At 31.3% G+C, this 21,306-nt stretch overlaps 3 protein-coding genes across 6 annotated transcripts; 2 read left to right on the top strand and 1 right to left on the bottom strand.

Annotated features, from left to right (window-relative positions):
• The first annotated feature begins 1,682 nt into the window (after nt 1-1,682).
• Nucleotides 1,683-3,511, top strand: LOC108476897 (biogenesis of lysosome-related organelles complex 1 subunit 2). 4 transcript variants are annotated; one of them, XM_053022491.1, is made up of 3 exons: nt 1,683-1,932; nt 2,053-2,792; nt 3,024-3,511. In XM_053022491.1, exons 1-2 carry the CDS (start codon nt 1,831-1,833, stop codon nt 2,317-2,319), a joined length of 369 nt encoding a protein of 122 aa, XP_052878451.1. In that variant the 5' UTR covers nt 1,683-1,830; the 3' UTR covers nt 2,320-2,792; nt 3,024-3,511. The 4 variants fall into 4 exon arrangements, with proteins under 4 accessions (XP_052878451.1, XP_052878450.1, XP_052878452.1 ...); XM_053022490.1 differs by having other exon boundaries at nt 2,903-3,511; XM_053022492.1 differs by having other exon boundaries at nt 1,738-1,926.
• Nucleotides 3,512-9,583: 6,072 nt separating this feature from the next.
• LOC108476762 (cytochrome P450 81D1-like) lies at nt 9,584-11,430 on the top strand. Its single transcript, XM_017779079.2, has 2 exons — nt 9,584-10,504; nt 10,585-11,430. The coding sequence occupies exons 1-2, from the start codon at nt 9,623-9,625 to the stop codon at nt 11,200-11,202; spliced, it is 1,500 nt and encodes a 499-aa protein (XP_017634568.1). The 5' UTR covers nt 9,584-9,622; the 3' UTR covers nt 11,203-11,430.
• A 997-nt stretch (nt 11,431-12,427) lies between these two features.
• LOC108476763 (probable transcription factor At5g28040) lies at nt 12,428-13,795 on the bottom strand. Its single transcript, XM_017779080.2, has one exon. The coding sequence runs from the start codon at nt 13,635-13,637 to the stop codon at nt 12,822-12,824; it is 816 nt and encodes a 271-aa protein (XP_017634569.1). The 5' UTR covers nt 13,638-13,795; the 3' UTR covers nt 12,428-12,821.
• Nucleotides 13,796-21,306: the final 7,511 nt, after the last annotated feature.

The following is a 21,306-nucleotide window of genomic DNA, read 5'->3' as shown; positions in this document are numbered from 1 at the left end:
AATAAAACCTAAAATTATCACAAAACGTCCACAATCAAAATGAGTTCACAATTCCAAACGAGACCCCCTTTAAGCACAACGCAACCAAACCCAAAATCACAACAGAAATTCATACTTAAACAATTCAAAAACTTACCATTGACAATAGCAGCCTCAAAAATTCACTACACAACTGAAGGGTCTCGAATTCTCTGAGAAACACCTATCAAAACGGTATAACAAATCAGCCCAAAACACCCATAGAAACTAAAGTATTACACAACAACTCCCTCAACCCACAGCGTAATCTTACCTACAAAGCACGCGAAGGGACTGAAAATCAAAGGAAAGAAATAAGACCGAAATCAGAAAAGAAAAGAAAAGAAGTTGATAGAGGAACAGAGAAGAAAACGCCAGAGAGAGGGGAAAAAATTGAGAAATTAAAATAAAAATTTAAATTAATGCCTACAATATCTCAACCCCCACATTATTCCACTAGTAACCGACCACTAACTCTCAACTGCCTCAATGCTCATACAAGGATCAGCAAGCTCATTCTAATATGAGTTTACAAACGATACTACATAAGTCCACCCAAAAGGAATAAGGCTTGGATCAAAAATAACAAAATTTTTCAAATGTGATACTTGAACCCAAGACCTTATACACACACCCAAAACACTTAACCACTAAAGCAAATACACATTTATATTAAATTTTAGAAAAACAACAATAAACTAATTGGGGCATTACATAAAATATTAACATTTCGGATAAATTATCAAAATAGTCGCTTTTGTTTACCTCAAAGTTACATTTTAGTCACATTGTTTGAAATGTTATGTTTTAGTCACTGACGTTAACATGTTGTAACATTTTAGTCATTAAGTCGTTAATTTTCGTTAACGGTGTAACGGTAAGCTGACATGGCAAGTTAAATCATCATTTCAAAAAAAAAAAAGGTTAAATTATACAATTGGTCTCATATTTTTTTGTTTTGAACAATTTAATTTAATTTTCTTTTATCTTTCCTTTATTTTTCATTCTCTTCTGCTTATTCCTCTGTTTTCCTCCCTTCTCCATCTCTTTTAATGTAGTTTTTCTATATTTTCCATTTGTTAAAACTAGATGGGAAGAAGAAAAGGAAAATAAAGAAATAAAAGAAAAAAATTAAATTATTAAAAAATAAAAAAAATATAGGGACTAGTTTTAACAAATAGAAAACATAGAAAAACTAAGTTAAAAGTGATGAAGAAAGGAGGAAAAGCGAAGGAGAAACAAAGAGAATGGAAAATAAAGAAAAACAAAGAAAGTTCAAAAGAATATAAAAAAAAATTACTCAAAACGAAAAAATATGATGACCATATATATAATTTAACCTAAAAATTTTGTTTTAAATGATGATTTAACGTGTTATGTAAGCTTACCGTTACACCATTAATGACAATTAATGGCTCAGTGACTAAAATATTACAACACGTTAATGTAAATAATTAAAACATAACATTTTAAACGTAAATAATTAAAATGTAATTTAAAATAAATAAAATGACTATTTTAATAATTTAGCCTTTCATAAATGATAGCAATTAGTTAGGATGGAAAATTAGGTTATTGGATTTGTATGAAATAAAGAAAGAAGAATTGTTATATTGACAATAAATAATAAACCCATTTCGACATTTTTACTTGGTTTTCAATGGTTGAGATGAGTTGCTGTCTCATCGGAAGGCCCATATTGTTTTGAGGTTTTCCTTAGAAGGCCATTCATTGTACATGCTTGCTTAATATTAAATCTCATCGTTGGAGAAACCTAACGCAAAAACTACTTGGTTCCAGTCCAAGCCTGCCATGGCTGACAAAGAGCCAGAAGTCCAAGACGACCTTGCCGAGTCGCTCAACGATCTCTTCACCAGCCTCTCTTCAATGGTCAAATCAGAACTCCAGGTTTCCGTAAATCCCCATTTCAAATCTCTCTAAAACTCTAAATACTTCATTATAATTCAGATACCTCGCTCCAGTTTTCAATCCTTTGAAGGCTATCCAGGTTTTGTTTAACCTTTGTTTGTGCAGGGGACTAACAATGTTTTGGAGCTATTGGAGAAGATGAATCTGAGAGTGGCTCAAGAGTACAAAGGATTTGGGGATGTGGCCTCTGGGTTAAGTGTATTTGTTGAACAGTTGAAGAACAAGAGTGGGAACTTTGATGAATATGTTCAACAGATTGATGCAATAGAACAGCAAGTGACTGAGTTCGAAGCTGTGATTTCAGTTCTTGATAGATATGTTTCTCTGTTGGAATCTAAAGTTCAATCTGTTTACCAACATCCACCTCCATAAATAGAATTTTTTTCCTTTTCCTTTTTAAGATTAAAACCAACTGTTAGTTGAATGTAAAATGCCTGCTTTTCTTGTCTTCTGGTTTTTTTTTCTTTGTTCTATGAACTTCTAAGCATTTAAAGTGTAGGCCAAAATCTGTATGCCTTTTTATCATTATATAAGTAGTCCGGTTTCAAGTTGTTCAAGGTCCATATTATGCTTTGAAATTGTGAGGTATTAATCAGGAATTCTGATTCTTGATTGATTGGCAAACCAATTTGGCAGTGGCTGTCAGCTGTATTTTCAGTTGAGTTTGGCAAATTTGGAATGACGATGAACCCAGAGATACTGGTTATTCTTCTATTATAACAGCATTTGCAGGTCTGCAGTTCAGATGCTCTACAAAGATTGTTACAATATGTGGTGTTCGTCCTCTGTATGCTAAATTTAGTGGGGCTACTAGAAGCAGACCGTAATTGCTTTGATGATCAAAGGTTAGTACTGTTCATATCCACAATTGTTTTATATATCTTCTAAATATCTCTAGGTAGTGTTGAACTATTTTAATCATAACGCTTGAAAACCAATATCCAAATCCTTACAGGTATAGGATCACTTAATTTTCAACTCTACTTGAAATAGGAATTCCCATCATCATAAGAATTCATCTGATATTTAAGCAAAGAAGATGGGTTTAAACGAAAATGATGTTGTCTTCTCCTTAGAGTGCTTAGTAGATGTGGCAGTGGCTTTGGCTTCCATGGAAGAGAGGTTGAAGAAGGAAACAATGAGACTCAAAGAAGGATTGAAGAACATTGACAATGCTATCAAATTGTCTGATTTCTCCATGAAACCCTTAGTAATCAATGACAATATTACAACTGTCGGGGCTATTTTCTTGCCCCCTTGAATGTCAGAATCCTAGTAAAAGTTGAGTTAAGGGCTATGGCGATTGCTTGGCGTAATAAGGAGAATTCTTGTCCATGGAGACTTTGGAAATCATTTGAAGAGCTTGGACAAATCCGTGAAACTGCTAGAGGTTGTTTATTGGTTGGAGATTTTTAGAGAGGCTAATGGCTTAGTTGATAGCTTGGCAAAAGCGGTTATTGGTTGAAATCAGATTATATATTTCCTGCTTGTAATTTGAAGGATTAGCTTCATCTTAGCATTTATGGTTCGTTTATTTTTGCTTATTGTTTTTTTTAACCCAAAATTTTCGGTACTGTTTTGAGATCGTACACTGATTTTTTTAGGAAAATTAGAAAATGAGTCAGATTGGGAGAAATTGGAAGGAATTAATTTGATTCTGAAAATGGAAATCAAGGTAGACAATTTGAATGTGAAAATGTGAAAAAAAATGACTAAATCGGAAAATTTAAAAGGTACGAGGATTAAACTCTAATTTAAAAAAACTAGAGAAAATATGAGCTATAAATGATTATTTGGCAGGGGAATGACTTGGAACATGAATTAGTACGATAGAAATAATTTTGGGATCAAATTGGAAAAGATTGAAATGCACAAGGATCAAATTGTAGTTATTTTTCATTTTTACCATGTAATTTTTATCATATGGGAGTACAACTATGATTTATGGAGTTTGGATATGTAAAATGCTACATTTGATGAGAACGAATAGTTGGTAGAGAAAAGGCGCAAAAGTGGGAATTTCTCATATAATGACATTTTGGTATGTGAAATTTATGATAGAAATATTATATGTTTGGATGTATTTATAATATGGTGATTAAATGTGAATCACGTAAGTTAATTTTGGGCCAATTTAAGAATATTTCTTAAAAGTATGTTGGGACAAAAATATTCTTAAATAAGCTATTTTTTGAGGGAAAAAAATACTTTTTCTAAACTAAATATTGATCCAAAAGTAATTTTTCATAAATTGAAAATTTCATCTTCTCCATTAAATATGTGTTTTTTTTTCTTTGCCAGAAACGCTTTTGAGAAGCATTCCTAAAATAAGCCTGTTAACTTAAATCATTGACCAACTTTGACTTTGAATGGGAGAGTTCTCTCTTTTTCATTTTCTTGCATTTTCCCTCAAAATCAACCTTATAACTTTCAACTTTGATTCATTACTAAAATTAGTTAGAAATAGGGGCGACGACACAAAATTTTTTATGGGAATCGAGATAAAATTATAAAATTTTGGGGCCAAAGTTAAAATTATTGTGTTAAAAAATACTTAAATTAAATTATTTATTTTTAGAGGGTCAAAATTCAAAATTTTCTATTTGACTAAACGCTTAAAATGCTTAGATTTAATGTTTATTTTTTGGAAGGCTTAAAAGCAAATTATACCGTTTGGTTGAGGGGGACAAGACCTATCACTAGCTATGCCCCAGCTCAGAAAATCACCTCCTAAGCATGTTTACATCCTCAATCTCTCCGTTAAAGTTTAGGGTTCCTATAGTATAGTGAGAAAAAGTTTGGGTTAAAGAGAGAAAGCTTTAATTAAGGTAAAAAATTAAGTATCCTTTAAGCATGTTTACATCCTTAATCTCTCCATTGAAGCTTATGGTTTCTATAGTATAATGAGATAAAATATGGGTTAAAGAGAGAAAGCTTTAATTAAGGTAATAAATTAAGTATCCTTCTTCCTCATCTTTGTCATTTGAGATTTTTGTTGTGAGAAATTTATGAAAGTTTGAGTAACAATATTTTTATTATATGTTTAGTGTTGAGAAAAAGGGAAATCGTAGAGGATGAGCTCCCAAGGTAGTTAAAATGTTTTTTTTTTTTATTACAATGATTTGAACTCAAGATATTTTTGGGCATATGAATACTTGATCAATAGGCCATAACTTAGGGTTCAAAAGGATTCATAGTGTTTTTTTTTTATAATAATAATTCGAACTCGAGATATTTTTGAGATAAATGAACACTTGATCAATAAGCCATAACTTCGGGTTAGAAAGATTCAAGGTGTTAATAAGCTTAGTTTTAAACTTAAGTACAACCAAGAGGTAAGTACTCTTGGATTTGCTAACTTTCTTTCAATATTATTATATTATTATTAGATTTAATAATTAGTATAATAAATGGTTAAATTTAAGTTGGTATTGGAATGGGAAGTTGGCATGTTATGATAATTAGAAAGAAAATGGTAATATTAGTGATATTGGCTTAAATGTTGAAAATGAGTTAAGGCCATACAGGTTGGTTGGAGACAGCAGTCATGGTTTGTGTTTAAAATTTTTTCACAATTTTCTTCTTATGCCTGAAAATATTATCAAGTGTACATTCATATAAATTTTCAAGCTTTTATGGTACGAAGATAATTGAATCTAATTTCAGAAATAATAAAAAAATTATAATTTCGAATTTTGCAAGTTAAGATATAAATAATTTAATGACTGATGTACGACTAGACAACCCTGTTTTGAAGAGCTGTAATATTAAACTACTTTGTAAATATGAGTTGGTAATAAAAATGTTTATTATGAATGAACTAAACATATAGAACATGACACTAATTGTTGAGAAAAATATTTTTCTTGATGAATATGTTATAAAAGTGTAAATGTGACTGGATTCTTTAATATTTGAAAACATATGAGGTAATTGACAATAAAGTATGTGAAACGTTGATACTGTCGCCTAGTAAATAAGTGAATGTGTGAAATTGTAATAAAGAAAAGAAAGATTTCTCAAGGAGCATCCATATGTGATTTGTGATACGTGGTGATCAAATGTATGAAGCATGATTTATGCTATATGTGAACCATGTAAATATTTGAATGATTAATACGAGAATTGCCCTTTTGAGCTTAGTAGATCAATTAAGATATAATTGGCATGACATAAAAATTAATGTGCGCGTGATTTTAATAAAGATATGTTATGAATGGAGATATGATGCCTTATGGCAAAACACCTCGATGCAACTTTAGCCCTTATATGTTTGGTGTGTTAGGTTGGATAAACAGTTAGTACAATATATGCATGTGGTGTAATCGATTGAAATATCGAATATCCAAATCTCATCTTATTTAAGTTACAAAAGGTTATGAAGTTGATATGATAATATGTTAATTTGATATGTATAATTTAAAAAAAAAAAAAAGTTAGAATTATAAGCTCTTAAGCTCATAAGTATAGATCGGAAATGAAATTTAAGGCAATATAGTATAAGTCAAACACTCACTGATTGAGCAATAAGTGGTAACTATGCAAGTCATTTCAATAAGTGGCACGAAAATGTGTAATGAATTATACTTGAGAGTTGAGTCCTATTATGAATTCAGTATGAAGTCGGCATTATTGAAACTCAATCATATGTTTGTACGAAAATCAACACTATTGTGAATAAGGTAAGATATGAAATTTGAATGTATTTACTAAGCTTTTTAAGCTTGACGCCTTAGTTTGTTTATTATCTAATTTAAGTGATTTTAAATAGACCAAGAAAAATAAAATAAAATATATAAAACTTTAAAATTTTAAAAGTGTAAAATAAATAGCCCTTAAAACTAGGATGATGGATGGAAATGTAAATGTCACTCTACTTTTTCAATCCATTGAAAGAATTCATTTTAGATTTTTTTAATATTTTTATAACTTTATTGTAACTTCGTTATTTTTTTTAAATTGTATAATTTTTAAAATTTTATATAGTTCCTATATTTTTATAATTTTGATAATATATTATTTACATTTTTATTTTTTAAAAATAGTTTTACATTGAATTTTCTATTTTAAAATTATTTTTGAATTTTATACATTATAAAGGTAAAATTGATAGAAAGTATAAAAACTAAAAATCAAAATTATTCCTATACCAACTAAAAAATGCCACCATTAGCCATTTAACGATCAACGATCGAATAACAAAAAAATAATTTTAAAAATATTAGTGACTAAAATATAATTTTTAAAATTAGATGATAACAAAAATTTCCTAGAATTGAAAAGCTAATTTATTTTATTTTAATTCATCACTTATATTCAACTCAAACTTAAACAAGATGTTATATATATATAACTTAAACAAGAATTAGGGATGGTAACAAGGTGGGGCAAATTTTTGCTCACCTCGACTCAAGATTTGACCGATCCATTCTGACCTCGACTCAACCTCAACTCTTAAGAAAAAACTCAAACTCAAAATTTAATAAAAGATTGGACTTCATCTCGACCAAACCCGACCCGAATTTAATTTAATTATTTTGAAGCAAATATGATTATTATTTTTTAGTTTGAACTTAAAATTTAGTATATTTATTTTTATTTATATATTTATTTATTGAAAGAAAAATGTTAATATATATATTAATGTACATATTAGGGGTATTTTTATAAATATCTTGAGCTAGGACAGATTTACCTCAAACTCAATCCCAACTCAAATATTTTTTTTAATTTCATCTAACTCAACTCGTCCCGAATCCAATTTTTTAAAAAAATCCGACTCTAATAAATCGGGTTGAGTCAAAACCCGTTGAATTTGAATTTTCTTTCTATCCCTAACAAGAATGTAATATTTTGGTAAGTGGATGAGTTTAATTTGAATGATGAATTTAAAGATTTCAACCATGAAAAAGAAGAAGCGCAAATGGAGACGGAGTCGAGCGGAGGAACTCAATTATTTCAAGGAAGTGCAATGAATGACGTACGGCATGTAGGAGGTTAAGGGAGAGGCATGTTTGACCACATTTCTTCTATTAATTTTAACTTAATCACCTTCCTACCCAACTCTCCATTCCATGCTTTACTTTTCTATCTATTCTACTGCCACAAAACTCTTTAATTATATTTTAAATTACATTTTAGTTTTATTGAAAAAAAATATACATGTCGATTGTTTTTGTGTGTCTCTTTCAAGAAAACTAATTTCCCTATTTATATGACATGGTTCTTGGTTGTGACGTCCTAGATAGGTCTACATGCATGCCAACACATACTCTATTCTAACATTAATAGGTGTTCTCTAAGTTTGGGTTTACTTGCATAATGATACGAACCCACCATGTGCGAGCTCATGTAAGCGAACTATGCAGGCTATCATTATTAGAGTAAAGGGGATCGGGTCGGTCATAATCGAATAACCAAGTAGCGGGTTGGTAATGACGAATACCATAACAAAACAAATTGGTCCTTATATGTTAATTTGGTTATCCTCAATTCCTATATTTTTAGAATTTTAAAATTTTAATCTTAAGTAAATGGTAGTTATAAAATTCATTAAGTTATGTTATTTTCAAAAATTAATGTGGCCAACATATTATCGCATGTGTAATGTAATATTAGCTTATTATTTCATAAGTTACACTCAAAAAGTAGTTAATAGATTTAACGACTAACGCTTCCATTAATACTAAAATTTCAAATTTTAAAGACTATAGATATTAAGAATGATCGAGTTAGAGAACATGGACTAAGGGTGTGTTTAGCATTATTTTTCAAAAGTGCTATTAAGGTCAAATATAATTTATATGTTCAAATTAAATTTTACAAATTATTAATATTAATTACTTAAAAATATTCAAAATTTGTATTTCAGATATAAAATATTAATAATGAGTTACAATAAATTATTTTTATATTTTATTGAAATATTTTAATATATCAATTTAAATATTATTTAAATGCTTTTTTTAGTTTACTATATTATGATTAAATTGAACATTTTAGTTCTTAAAAGTTATTTTTTTTGTCAGCAATACTAAATACTTTTAAATCAAACTTTTCAAAAACACTTTTCAAAATCAATGCTAAACTAGCTCTAAATATACAATTTTACGAATAATACAATACTAATAGTAGAATTTAACCAAATAAATTTAATCATTACAGTTTGGTCAAGACTAAAATTTCAAAAACAAAAAGGTATAGGTCTAAAATTGACCAGTTTAAAAGTAAAAAGACTAAAATTCATCAAATTAAAGTACATGCATTATATTCATAATCGAAGCATAACCAAAAGGGGCAGGCAGAAGCCTTGACCCCTCTCTAAAATTACAAAATTCAATTTATTCTTTTTTAATTTTTGATTAAATGAAAAAAAGGCATAATTTTACTCCTTTTAAAAAATTAATAAATTTTATAAACTCATCTTGATTTCCCAACAAAATTTCTAATTTCCCCCTCTAGATAACTAATGTTTTACTAATGCAAAACATGGTATGACCCCAAAAAATCAAACCTTTTAGGGCATTTGAAAAATCTGACTTTTGACCCGTTGAAAAGTAGGTCAAATTTGGAAACTAGAGTTAATTTCTTGGACGACACTTATATGTAAGCCCCTGTATATAAACATTTTAGGTTTCAATAAAAAGAAAAACCATCGAAAGTTAAGCCAAAAAGAATGGAAGAATCAATAACTCTCTACTCCTTTCTTTCTTTTATATTTTTCATTTGTTTGCACTTGTTTCTTCAATCAAGAAGACACCGTAAAAACCTCCCCCCGAGCCCACCTTCACTCCCCATTGTTGGCCACCTTCACCTCCTAAAACCACCCATCCATCGTTTGCACCACACTTTCTCCCAAAAATATGGTCCGATCTTCTCTCTCAAACTCGGTTCCCGGCTCATGGTCGTGGTGTCGTCCTCCACCGCAGCCGAGGAATGTTTGATCAAGAATGATATCATCTTCGCAAACCGACCCAAGTTAATCATCGCCAAGCACTTAGGCTACAATTACACCACACTTGTCTCCTCGTCTTACGGTGATCATTGGCGCAACTTACGTCGAATTGGTGCCACCGAAATCTTCTCCTCGGGTCGCCTAAACGCCTCCGTAAACGTTCGGAAAGACGAAACCAGGCGGTTGATGCTAAGACTGTCGACTGATTCGCGTCAGGACTTTGTCAAAGTGGAGCTGAAATCCATGCTTTCCGACTTAACGTTTAACAACATAATGAGGATGTTGGCGGGAAAACGGTACTACGGGGATGAAGTGACGAATGAAGAAGAAGCCAGGGAGTTTAGGGAGCTTATGGTGGAGGTAGCTAAGAACAGTGGAACGGGAAATCCAGCAGATTACTTGCCTGTGTTGAACTGGTTTGGTTTAGGGTTTGAAGGAAAGCTGAAAAAGCTTGGAAAAAGATTGGATGGATTCTTGCAAAAGTTGGTTGACGACCATCGAAGCAATAAACTGAAGAATAATAGTATGATTGATCATCTCCTTTCCATGCAAGAATCTGATCCTCTTTACTACACTGATGAAATTATCAAGGGGTTCATAATGGTTAGTTTCAGTCTTTCTACTCTGATCAATACTTTTTTGTAAGTATGATGAAATTAAGAATATTGCTGTGTGGTGTGCAGGTGATCCTATTCGCAGGAACTGATACATCATCAGTAACAATGGAGTGGGCAATGGCCAATTTGCTAAATCACCCGCAAGTGCTGAAGAAAGCTAGAGATGAAATAGACAGTTTAATTGGTGAAGAAAAGCTGATTGAAGAATCAGATGTTCTCAAACTGCATTACCTTCAAAGTATAATATATGAGACACTTAGGTTATACCCTGCAGCGCCTCTTTTAGTCCCACACATGCCATCCACTGATTGCAGCATCGGAGGATATGACGTGCCAAGTGGCACAATCGTGTTGGTGAACGCATGGGCCATCCATCGAGACCCGAACGTATGGGATGATCCAACAAGCTTTAAGCCTGAGAGATTTGATGGTAATAGTGAGAAAATAGAGCATTCTCAGAAGCTCTTGCCGTTTGGGTTGGGGAGGAGGGCGTGTCCAGGGGCCAATCTAGCTCAACGAATGGTGGGGCTGACTTTGGGATCATTGATTCAGTGCTTTGAATGGGAAAGAATTGAGGGAAAGGAAATTGATATGAGTGAAGGTAAAGGGACCATCACGCCTAAGCTTCACCCTTTGGAAGCTTTGTGTAAAGCTCGCCCCATCGTCGATAAGCTTTTCTATTAACATTTTTTTCTTTTTATATTTAAATACTTTGTACTTTGCTAAGTGATTTTTTGGAAGGTGATTGTAGAGGAAGTTATTTTACAACATTTGTCATGCATTAAAAGGTATTGATTAAAATATCATAAAAGTTACTTTATCATGTTTAATTCATTGATTACTTTACTAATAATGTAATGATAATTTACAAATTTACATTTATTAAATAAAAGATAATATTCATGTCCTTAATCTCATTTTCTCAGTGGACAGGGCAAAATGGTTGATGCTTTCATTCATGCATCATCCAAGATGCAATATGATGTGTGCCTGCATGTTCTTCAAGCACCATATCTCATTGCTCAAATCAGTCACTACATTACATGCCATACCAGTATTTTGGCCTAAAGCTCAAATTTGGCATGATCAGATTGAGGCTTTTAAAACATAACATGCATCATGATCAGAGCAATTGAAACGGTTGTTTGAAAAAATAGGAACAGCACTAAGAATCCTCATCCTACAGTATTTATAACTACTGTGATTCTTAAATTTCACTTCAGTGCCAGAAAACACTTCAAATAATTGAGAGTTCAGTGTATGTACCATCACTCACACACAAAAAGAAAAAAAGCAAGCATCTTCAACTTCAACATGCAATTCCAATTGAAATTGATGTTATCATTTCAGAAGTTAAGAAAACTGAGGAACAGAAAAGTAACAATGTGGAGATATATAATTAAGTCAAACAAAATAACAATGTGGAAAAGGTGAGACGCAAATATAAAGACTGATCAGTTTCTGCAAGATGCAAGATGACTTCTCTAAACAGTTTGAAATTCATTTTTCAAAGCCGAGAATACTGTGTTGCCGGATGAAGCAAACAAAACTCAATTTTGTTCCTAAAACACAACGTGTTGCTCAAAATGTTATCTAACCAACGAAGAATAATGCACAGGACAAATGAACCTAAAATGATTAAGATCTTATCTAATTGCTCTAACTACTAAGACTGACAAAGTACTCTGCAATTACCCATCCAATGTTACTCTCTAAGAACCTTGGGTTATTAAACATAAAATGCTCCATAACTCCAATAGAATCTACTCAAAGCATTCTAGCAAATCTCCACAATAAAACATTACATTTTCAATTATCCAAGTTAAACTTTTAGTTGTTGCTATCAAACAATCTATTCATCCCTTTTAATATTTAATAAGTCATTCTCAGATTCCTCATAACAATAGCATTTGAACTCAAAGAAACTTCATTAACATTAGAAGCTCACAATATTAATATATCAGATTTTTTATCAACAAACACTCCAATATGAAAGAACATTGAAACCTGAACCAACCTGAAAATTTATCTGCTATAATGAGCAACAGCAAGAAAAGTTTATCATCCCAACTGATGAGCAATAACCACCAGTTTTATCAACAATAACTACTGAAGACGAGGGGATTCCATGAACATTTGAAGCTCACAAGTATACCATGTAAAAGAAAAAATCAGACTTCTATTAAAAAAAAAAAAACACTCCAATATGGAAGAACATCGAAACATGAACCAACCTGAAAATTTATCTACAAAGGGCTGGATTTTTATCATCTCAATTATTCGACCAGTTTTAGAAGAAAAACTCATCGCCTAGTCAAAGAATTCTCGATAACCAGCCTCAGCCGCCTACCCAACACGTCAAACTCAGAAACCCTTTGCTCCTTCCACTTCCTCTCCGTTGTATCCATGCACACCACACCCGGCTTCATGAACATCATCCGAACCTCCTTGAGACACTCATCGAACGCATTCAACACGCCTTTCGCCAACACCCCATCAATTGTCTCGCGACTAGTGACCTCATCCCTTCCCGCGGCAAAATCATAATGCAAACTAACCCCGTTAATCTTCACTTCCCCGTCATCATCAATTGTGTCACAATCATCAAAACCATTCCCAGCAACGCCATTAAACCCGGAACTGTTCTTACCAAAAGGGGATGATGAAGCAAACTCGGGGCTCCAAAGCCTTTTAGAAAGATCAAACAGAGCTCGATCATGAAGAGAGAGAGAAGAAGGGTTCAAGCCTCGAGCCAGCCTAGAGGAAACGACCCCGAATTTTTTCCTAAGTCTCCTAAGCTTTTCGGAGAGTTGGGACTTGGTATAAGGTTGAGACATGGAGTGGGAAAAGGAGGAGTAGAAAAGTGGGAGGTCTTTGGGGAAAGAGAGAGGATGGGATCGGAGAAGGGCTTGGAGGAAACGGATCTCGTCGGGCTCTGACCAGATCCGTTGGAATTTGAAAGGGGGGGTTTGGGGTTGGGGTTTGGGTTTGGGGGGAGGAAGAATGATGGGTTGGTATTCAAGTTTTGGGGTGAAGAACTGGGGGTGGTGAGGGGCTTTACGCTTGATGGGGAGTTTGGAGGCAGAGGGCTTAGAGGGGTGGGGTTGGCTGGAATCCATGGCTAGTCTTTTTTTTCTTTTCTCTTCGGGGGGTTAGGTTTTTTAGGACTTGGGATGGAAGGTGTGTTGGGGTTGAAGGTGAACAGCAGAGCGAGGGTGAGGCTCAGCTCCCATCAACAAACCCATTAACCATTCAAGTGGTTAGAAAACTATCACCTGACACAATTTTTCTTTTTAATATTTTTATTAAAATATTAAGATTTTTTTATAAATTTTAAATAAATAATTATAAAAATCAGTCAAATTTCATTTTAATTTAATATTTAATGATTTTATTTGTTTATTTATTAAAATTTTACATGTTATTATATATATAGTTTTTGTGTGATATAAATCGCATCATATATAAATAATGTAATACATTATACATTATAAATTTTGAATAGATAATGAACTTGGAGGAAAATTTTGAATTTAGAATTTGGCTATGGACTAGAATGGAATTGGAGTAAAACATGAGGGAGTGACTGTGAAATTAGACCATAAGTTAAAATGATTAATGGAGAGTTAAGTTATGGCAATGACTACTAATGCCCTTGAATGAGCTAGAAGAATGGATTAATTGAGGAGGTTAGCATTGTGGATTATGAAAAAACAGGAAATTATGAGGTTAATTGATAACCATTGCTTTGCAGTTGGAACTGGTCAAGTTGAATGCAAATGTGGCAATATTGTGTGATCTATTGAAACAAGAGTAATTTGGTGAAGGAAGGTGATTTTTTTTTTTTACCATTCATGTCTTTTTTAAAATTTATATTCGGATTTGTGGTTACCTCTTACAAATATATCGTTTTCAATATTTGAAGTTGTATGAGAGCGCAATGTGTCTTATTATTGTCATACCAAAACATAAGAAGTTATAAAAGAATTAAACTACATAATTACATTTAAGTTTTCTTTTGTCACCTAATTTAAAAAACTTTCAAAATGATCACCCAATTAATCATATTTTTCTTTTTGGTCAATTTCCTTAAGTGTTGTTAAATGTTTAATTGAAGGGTGAGTGACAGTTAAAAATTGAAATAATAATAAATTTAGCTTTGAACTTTTATATATTGTGGCAATTTAGTCATTATTTTTAAAAATTAACCTTCAATGTTTACATATTATTTGAATTTGGTCCTAATTCTAAAATTTTCAAAAATATATAAAATTTTCAAAAAAACAATCTTAAAAAATATATAAAAATAGAATCAAGATCTAGCTATTTTATAAATATATATATTGAAATTTAATATATATTGAAAATATTTATATATTTTTTTAATTTTTAGAATTAAGACCAAATTGAGACAATATATAAATGATGTGTCACGTCTCAAAAATAGGGTTAGTTGAATCAGGGTTTGTGAAACCTAGAGTGGTCAACCCTCATTTATAAGGTTATCATTGTATGTGTGTTAAATAAGAAAGTTACTAGCTTAATGGTTAAGTGTTAGTGAATTTGTCTTTGAAACTCAAGTTTAAATTCCTCCTTTTGCATTAGTTTTATTTTGTGCAATTTTGCTCCAAGCCCAAGCAAGTGTCACGCCTCGTTTTAAGAATAAATGTTGTAAGAATCTAAATAAAATTGAGTATTTGGCCTAGCAGTTAAGTAATGTAAATATCTCTAGAGATCCTAGGTTTGAGCTCCCTTTCTCTCATTTTATTATTTTCAGCAAACTAGGGTAAAGTCACACCCCAAAATAAATATATACGGTTAAGAAATAAAATTAAACGTGAAATGAGATTGAGGCTTAATGGTAAAGATTTAGAGCATCTATCCTAGGGTCTCAAGTTCAAAACCCTTTGTCCTTTTATAATTTTGTAAATTTTCGACAAAAACACGCAAAAACATATATATGATTAACTGTCTAAAATAAGTAAGAAATGAGCCACAAGTTCAATGGTTAAACATTAGTAACCTCCTTAAAGGTTCAAGGTTTGAGTCTTTTCTTCATCATTATTTCTAATTTTTTTGGCAAACCCCTAATTTTAACCATAACAGTCACCCCCTTATTCCTAATTTGGGTAAATTACATGTGCCACCCCTAGGGTTTACAAACCAAATTTAACCAATTCTTTCCTAATTATAATTCATATATTTCCTTTCCTCAAAATTCCAATAGAATTAGTATTCCACCATCTTTTTTTGTTCTTTTCTTAATTATATTTTCATATTGCCCCCTTTCAAATCACAATAGAATTTGCTCTTCATATTTCTTTTTCTTCTTTTTTCTTTTCTTTACACCATAATTTCATCCTATTATTGTTAATTATTTTTCTTTCCCCAACCAAATTGTTCCCCCATTTGTTGTTTTCTACTATTATATTTAGATTGTTATCAAATAGTTTTCTTATCTTTTCCAAAGATCGGTAAGTGCATTCGTTTCAATGATTAGATTTCAAATTACCGTAATATCATTATCTCATATTAATATTTCAATTAAATTAATCAATTTCTTTGGATCTTACCAAATCCTTGATGATCTTGCCAAATCTTGACACTAATCGTTAATTGTGTGTATTAAACGTTGAAGGACCGAATCTAGAAGAATCGAATCAAAATCTATCGTGATGAATGTCAGTCGAAAACATGTGGAAAGGTGTGTCTTCTTTACCAAGTGAATTGAGGCAAATCGTGTGTAGGTTTAGGCCACATGGTGTAGCACCCCTTACCAAGCCCAGTCGCTAGACTTGAGTAAAAAGATGCTACGATAAAATTCAATAATTGATAAATACTTTACTAAACAAAAACTCAATTGTTTATAACTTAAATCAAATATACATAAACATATTTAAATTTGAACTCTATGACGGTCTAATTGTGAAATCCAAACATATAATAGGATGGAATTACAGAATTTTTAGGTTTTGAAGTCAACATAGAAAATCCATAATTGGTATTGATACTAAATCGACATCTTACTGAAAAATCGATACCAAAATTCAATTCTTGTAAAATAAGGGTATCGATAATTATTATATGGGATCGTTATTTTATGAAAAAGTATCAATACTCAAATAAAAATCAATACCATTTTGGAATTCTGTTTGTTTTAAACTATTCATATGATCAATTATCGATACTAGAAGCCAAAATATCGATACCTAACTCAAAAATGGTAAAATCTCATCCTTAAAAGTTCATTTCAAGCCAAATTCGTCTATCAAATAAGAGTCAATAATATCACCTATTCAAGCATTTAAATGACTAACCAAGGTGCCCTCATTGACACCACAATTTTTAAGCAAAAATAATATGTAATTCACTTACATTTTCATCTTCTCATACATGTTATACCATTAACAACAATGTCTCCAATATATCAACTACCAAAATTACATACCAAAGGCAAAACAGACCTATCCATTATCAAATGTTACCTACCAAATTAGCCATTCATATTTCAAACATATCAAAAGATACCAAACCAAAATAATGTTTAATAACAAGTGTACCAAACATTACCATGCCAAAATAATATCAACATGAAACATAGTTTATCAATTCACAACCATACAAGCTTAATTATAAGTCAACTAGCATGCTAACTTTAACAACATCAAACTCTATATGCATGCCACAAACCAAAATTACTCAAAAACATAATCTACCGAAAAGAGTCTGGATAGTGTGAGCGTTGAAGTTGATCCGTCCGACCCGTTCCTCAAAACGTTAACTATAGAAAACAAAACAAAATAAGTAAGCTAATGAAACTAAGTAAGTCCATAATTAAAATTCAATTTAACTTACCACAACTTATATCACTAATTAAACTTAAATCATTAAATTCCTGACAACCAATTCCAAAATCATATATCATTAGTACCAAAATATTCAATCATATAATTCAATATACACAATGGCTCAAACCAAAGCAATCCATGCTTCCATACATAAACATATATACACAAACATATCATTATACATAAATTCACCTCAAAAAGTAATTTAACATTTAAATGTAAAATTTCATGGCCGTTGAACTATAACAAATTGACTTGGATACTTGGGTTTCCCCCAAAATACACTAGAGAGCATTGAAATGCTAACAAATGCACTATAGTGCAAATACAGAGGCATCAAAGTGCAAACAGAGACACCAAAGTGCAATCCGTACAAGCGCGTGTATTAATCCTATTGGCATGCCAATTGTATCTTAATCGTTTACTACGTTCAACCAAGCATTATACCTAAATTCATAATATCAATAAATCAACCATTCAGAGGCACTTCTTAGTTCTGTACACATACTATAAATCTGTTATATTCATTTCAATATTGTGCAACCACAAGATTTATCACTACCAAATATTCATTTTTCATTTGTACTTAATTACAATATTTAATAATTTACAAGTAAACAATGAAATTTCACATTTATTATGATTAACTAGCAATTAATATATATATAGTCATAAAGAAATACACATATACATATTATTACACTATAAACTTACCTAAATTATGATTTCGCTTGACTCATAAAGACTAATCCGTAACTTTCTCTTTTCCCCAATTAATCTCTGTACGATTCAATTCTTGATCATGCAAAAGAAAAAATTGACCGAAGCTTAAATGTTCTTCCATGGAGCATTTGATTTCCAAAGAAGATGAATAAAGATGATGATGATTTGTTATATTTTTTTAATATTATTATTATTATATGTTCTATTATAATCATTTAAATTTAATGTATAAAATGCATAAAATTTATCCACTAACCGTCCCACTATATAAAAATGGTAAATTTACCATCTAAATCCTTCCTCTTATATTAATTAAACCTTTTAATCATTATAATTCGATAGCAATTAAGTTTTACGACTTTAAAGATTTAGTCCTTTTAATTAATTTACTAATCAAACAATAAAATTTCTAAACCAAACCTTCACATACCTAAATAATAACTCCGTAAATATTTGAGTTCGGTTTATAGAAATAAGGTCTCGATACCTCATTTTTCGAAACCACTTGACTTTTAGGACAACCACTTATACTTAACCATTAATTCATTTAGTTAAAATTCATCAAATTAAAATTTAAATTCAATTTATAATTCACTTGCATAATTTAAATACTAAGTATTACGGACTTGCTTGTTGGATTTGTGGTCCCGAAACCATTGAAAAACAAGCTGTTACACATGATCACCCACATGGGCGTTTGGACCATATGAGTGGACTACACGGCCATCACACAATCATGTGCTACATATTGTAGTAAATATGTAGTTGTTTTCTATTTATTTGAACAAATAAATAAAGCTAATTTCACATTTCACTATTATGTCTTTTGTATTTCTGTCTTTTATATTTTGCATACATAGCGAAATTGTGACAAACAAATATTAGCTCATTAATTGTCTAAGTTCAAACTGAATATAAGTGGCATTATAAGAACATTTGCATTGCGAGAAAGACAACTTACTTTAGTAGATAATCTAAATGAGTCTTTAATCTCGTAAAAGAATCAAAGTGACCAATTGATTCAAATACTAAGAAGGATTATTATGTCGTCTACAATTCCAATTGGGGTGATGGCTAGTCTTGGCTATCGGAGCAGTTGACTCCACAGGTAAAGACATAGATGTATTCATTGGTAGAGTGATACATTAGATTGGATCCAAGATGAATTAATTTTGAATTCGTTTGTAAATTAACTCACTTGTGACCTTTATAGTGTGATTTACCTAAATCTTGAGTTAGCCACTGACCATGCGTATGCAACTCATGTGCTTTGATATAAGTAGAGGCTTATGCTTTAAGGATGTCCGAGCCCATAGTCGGTATGTTGGGTACATGACTTGTGTATGACATGACTTTACTAGCAACAGTAGAATTCATAGCTCAAATAAAGAGTTAAGAATATCCTCTCATTGGCAGTATGTGAATTGATAAATATGAAACGTAGCCACAGGTTGCTTGTTCTCGAACGAGCAATTTATCACAGTCATTTGTTGACAGTGATCATATTATTCATTAAGAATACATAATTGTGACAATGAGATAAAATAGGATTATATTGAATGAAAGAATTTAACTCAAAGGAATCAAGAATATCATATGAAGGTAACACACATATAACGAGGTCATTGGATAAAACAGTTGGATAAATTATTTTCGTAAAGAGTATACAATAAGGAGTTTTTAATCATGGTATTTAATGTGGATTGACTCCATGATTAAGTAATTGCGAATTATTGGAACAATACTTCTAGACATAATTACAATTACTAGAGTCTAATTGTATATGTCCAATTGGTCCCTCCGCTAGCTTAACAAAAGCTCGATTAGACTATATTTGAATCAAAAGAAAATTTTACGATTTTGGAATAAGTTAATTAAGTCTATTTATTCAATGTGGAATTAAATTAGGTGGTAGTGAGAATTGTTCAACTAGATAATTTGATTAAAGAATTTTATTGAAAAATTAATTTGGAAAATCTAAGTGATTTTTGAAAAAAAATTAATTTTGACCAAGTAAAATTAAATTAATAAAATTACTTAAAATTATAATGATATTTTTGGAAATTAATTTTCAAGTCAGAAAAATTGACTCAATGGGTAATTAAACTTGAAAATTGGACCTAAGATCGTAAATTGATCCTGAGAGCCCAAAATCAAGACCAAGACTCAAAAACTGGTCGAACCAAGCCCAGTATGTGAAACCAAACCAATGGTCCAACCAGTGGCTAGACCGAACCGATCGGGTTGTCATTGACTCGGACCAAACCGATAGCAGTCGAACCGGCTCGGGGTGCCGTAAGGGTGTTGCACCTGCATCACCAGACACGGCGATGCCGATGGCTGTGATAACGGTGTCCTGGTGGTCGATGGCTGTTGGTCTTCGGTGGTTGAGTAGTGGAAGAGTTACACTCCTGCTGGGACTCTACTAGAGAATTTGATTTTAGATTAATCGTTCCAAAAATAATATTATTTTAATAGTTTAATATTAAATTAAATTTAATAATAATCTTCATAGTATTTTATTAATTTAATATGAAAGTGATTATCTTAATATTACATTTTAATTTCATGTTTATTTTGTAGATAAATATTTTATTATTTTAATAAGATTTAATATTAAATTAAATTTAATATTTATCAAGTGATTAAGTTTAATCATAGTTGAACTATCTAAACGACCAAGAACCTTCCACACAACCTGCTACACGGTCATCCCTCTACTATAGGGTTACTTTAGCATTTTTCCACATGGTTACGGTCTGTTACACAACTTGACCACACGACCATGTAACTCTTCCACACGGCCTTTAGCATCTTACATGGTTGCGTGACCTCTGTTTTACAGTTTTGTCTAGAAATTTATGATTTGTTCTGTTTAGTCCCTGTATAGCCCCTGAACTATTTTTAAAGTTTTATTACTCTCAATGGAATCCTTGATAATATGTGTAATTGAAATCTATGATTTGAGTGATTGAATTATTACTATTATATACATTATATGTGAATACTACATGCCTAATGCCTTTGTATTACTGATTGCATGTTCAACATGGCTTTTGATACCGTTAAACCAAATACATGATAAGTATGTTTTGTGCAATCGCATTGATCTGTTGTAAGCATGACTATTGCTACCATATTGATATGTTATAAGCATGTCATATTGTATTGTATGGGGTAGAATGATTAAATGGAAGAAGTGCGAGCAGTTTATCTA

The sequence above is a fragment of the Gossypium arboreum genome, chromosome 12 (genome assembly GCF_025698485.1).
Source record: "Gossypium arboreum isolate Shixiya-1 chromosome 12, ASM2569848v2, whole genome shotgun sequence".
Classification (NCBI taxonomy): domain Eukaryota; kingdom Viridiplantae; phylum Streptophyta; class Magnoliopsida; order Malvales; family Malvaceae; genus Gossypium; species Gossypium arboreum.
The sequence above is the reverse complement of the archived record's forward strand: the minus strand, read 5'-3'. Positions and strand labels throughout refer to the sequence as shown.

What these genes read in the sequence shown, in the direction of transcription:
- LOC108476897 (XM_053022491.1), top strand. Translation starts at nt 1,831, where the DNA reads ATGGCTGACAAAGAGCCAGAAGTCCAAGACGACCTTGCCGAGTCGCTC. An exon ending in AATCAGAACTCCAGGTTTCC is followed by an intron (nt 1,933 to 2,052) that starts GTAAATCCCCAT and finishes TTGTTTGTGCAG; the next exon opens with GGGACTAACAATGTTTTGGA.
- LOC108476762 (XM_017779079.2), top strand. Translation starts at nt 9,623, where the DNA reads ATGGAAGAATCAATAACTCTCTACTCCTTTCTTTCTTTTATATTTTTC. An exon ending in TTATCAAGGGGTTCATAATG is followed by an intron (nt 10,505 to 10,584) that starts GTTAGTTTCAGT and finishes TGTGGTGTGCAG; the next exon opens with GTGATCCTATTCGCAGGAAC.
- LOC108476763 (XM_017779080.2), bottom strand. Translation starts at nt 13,637, where the DNA reads ATGGATTCCAGCCAACCCCACCCCTCTAAGCCCTCTGCCTCCAAACTC.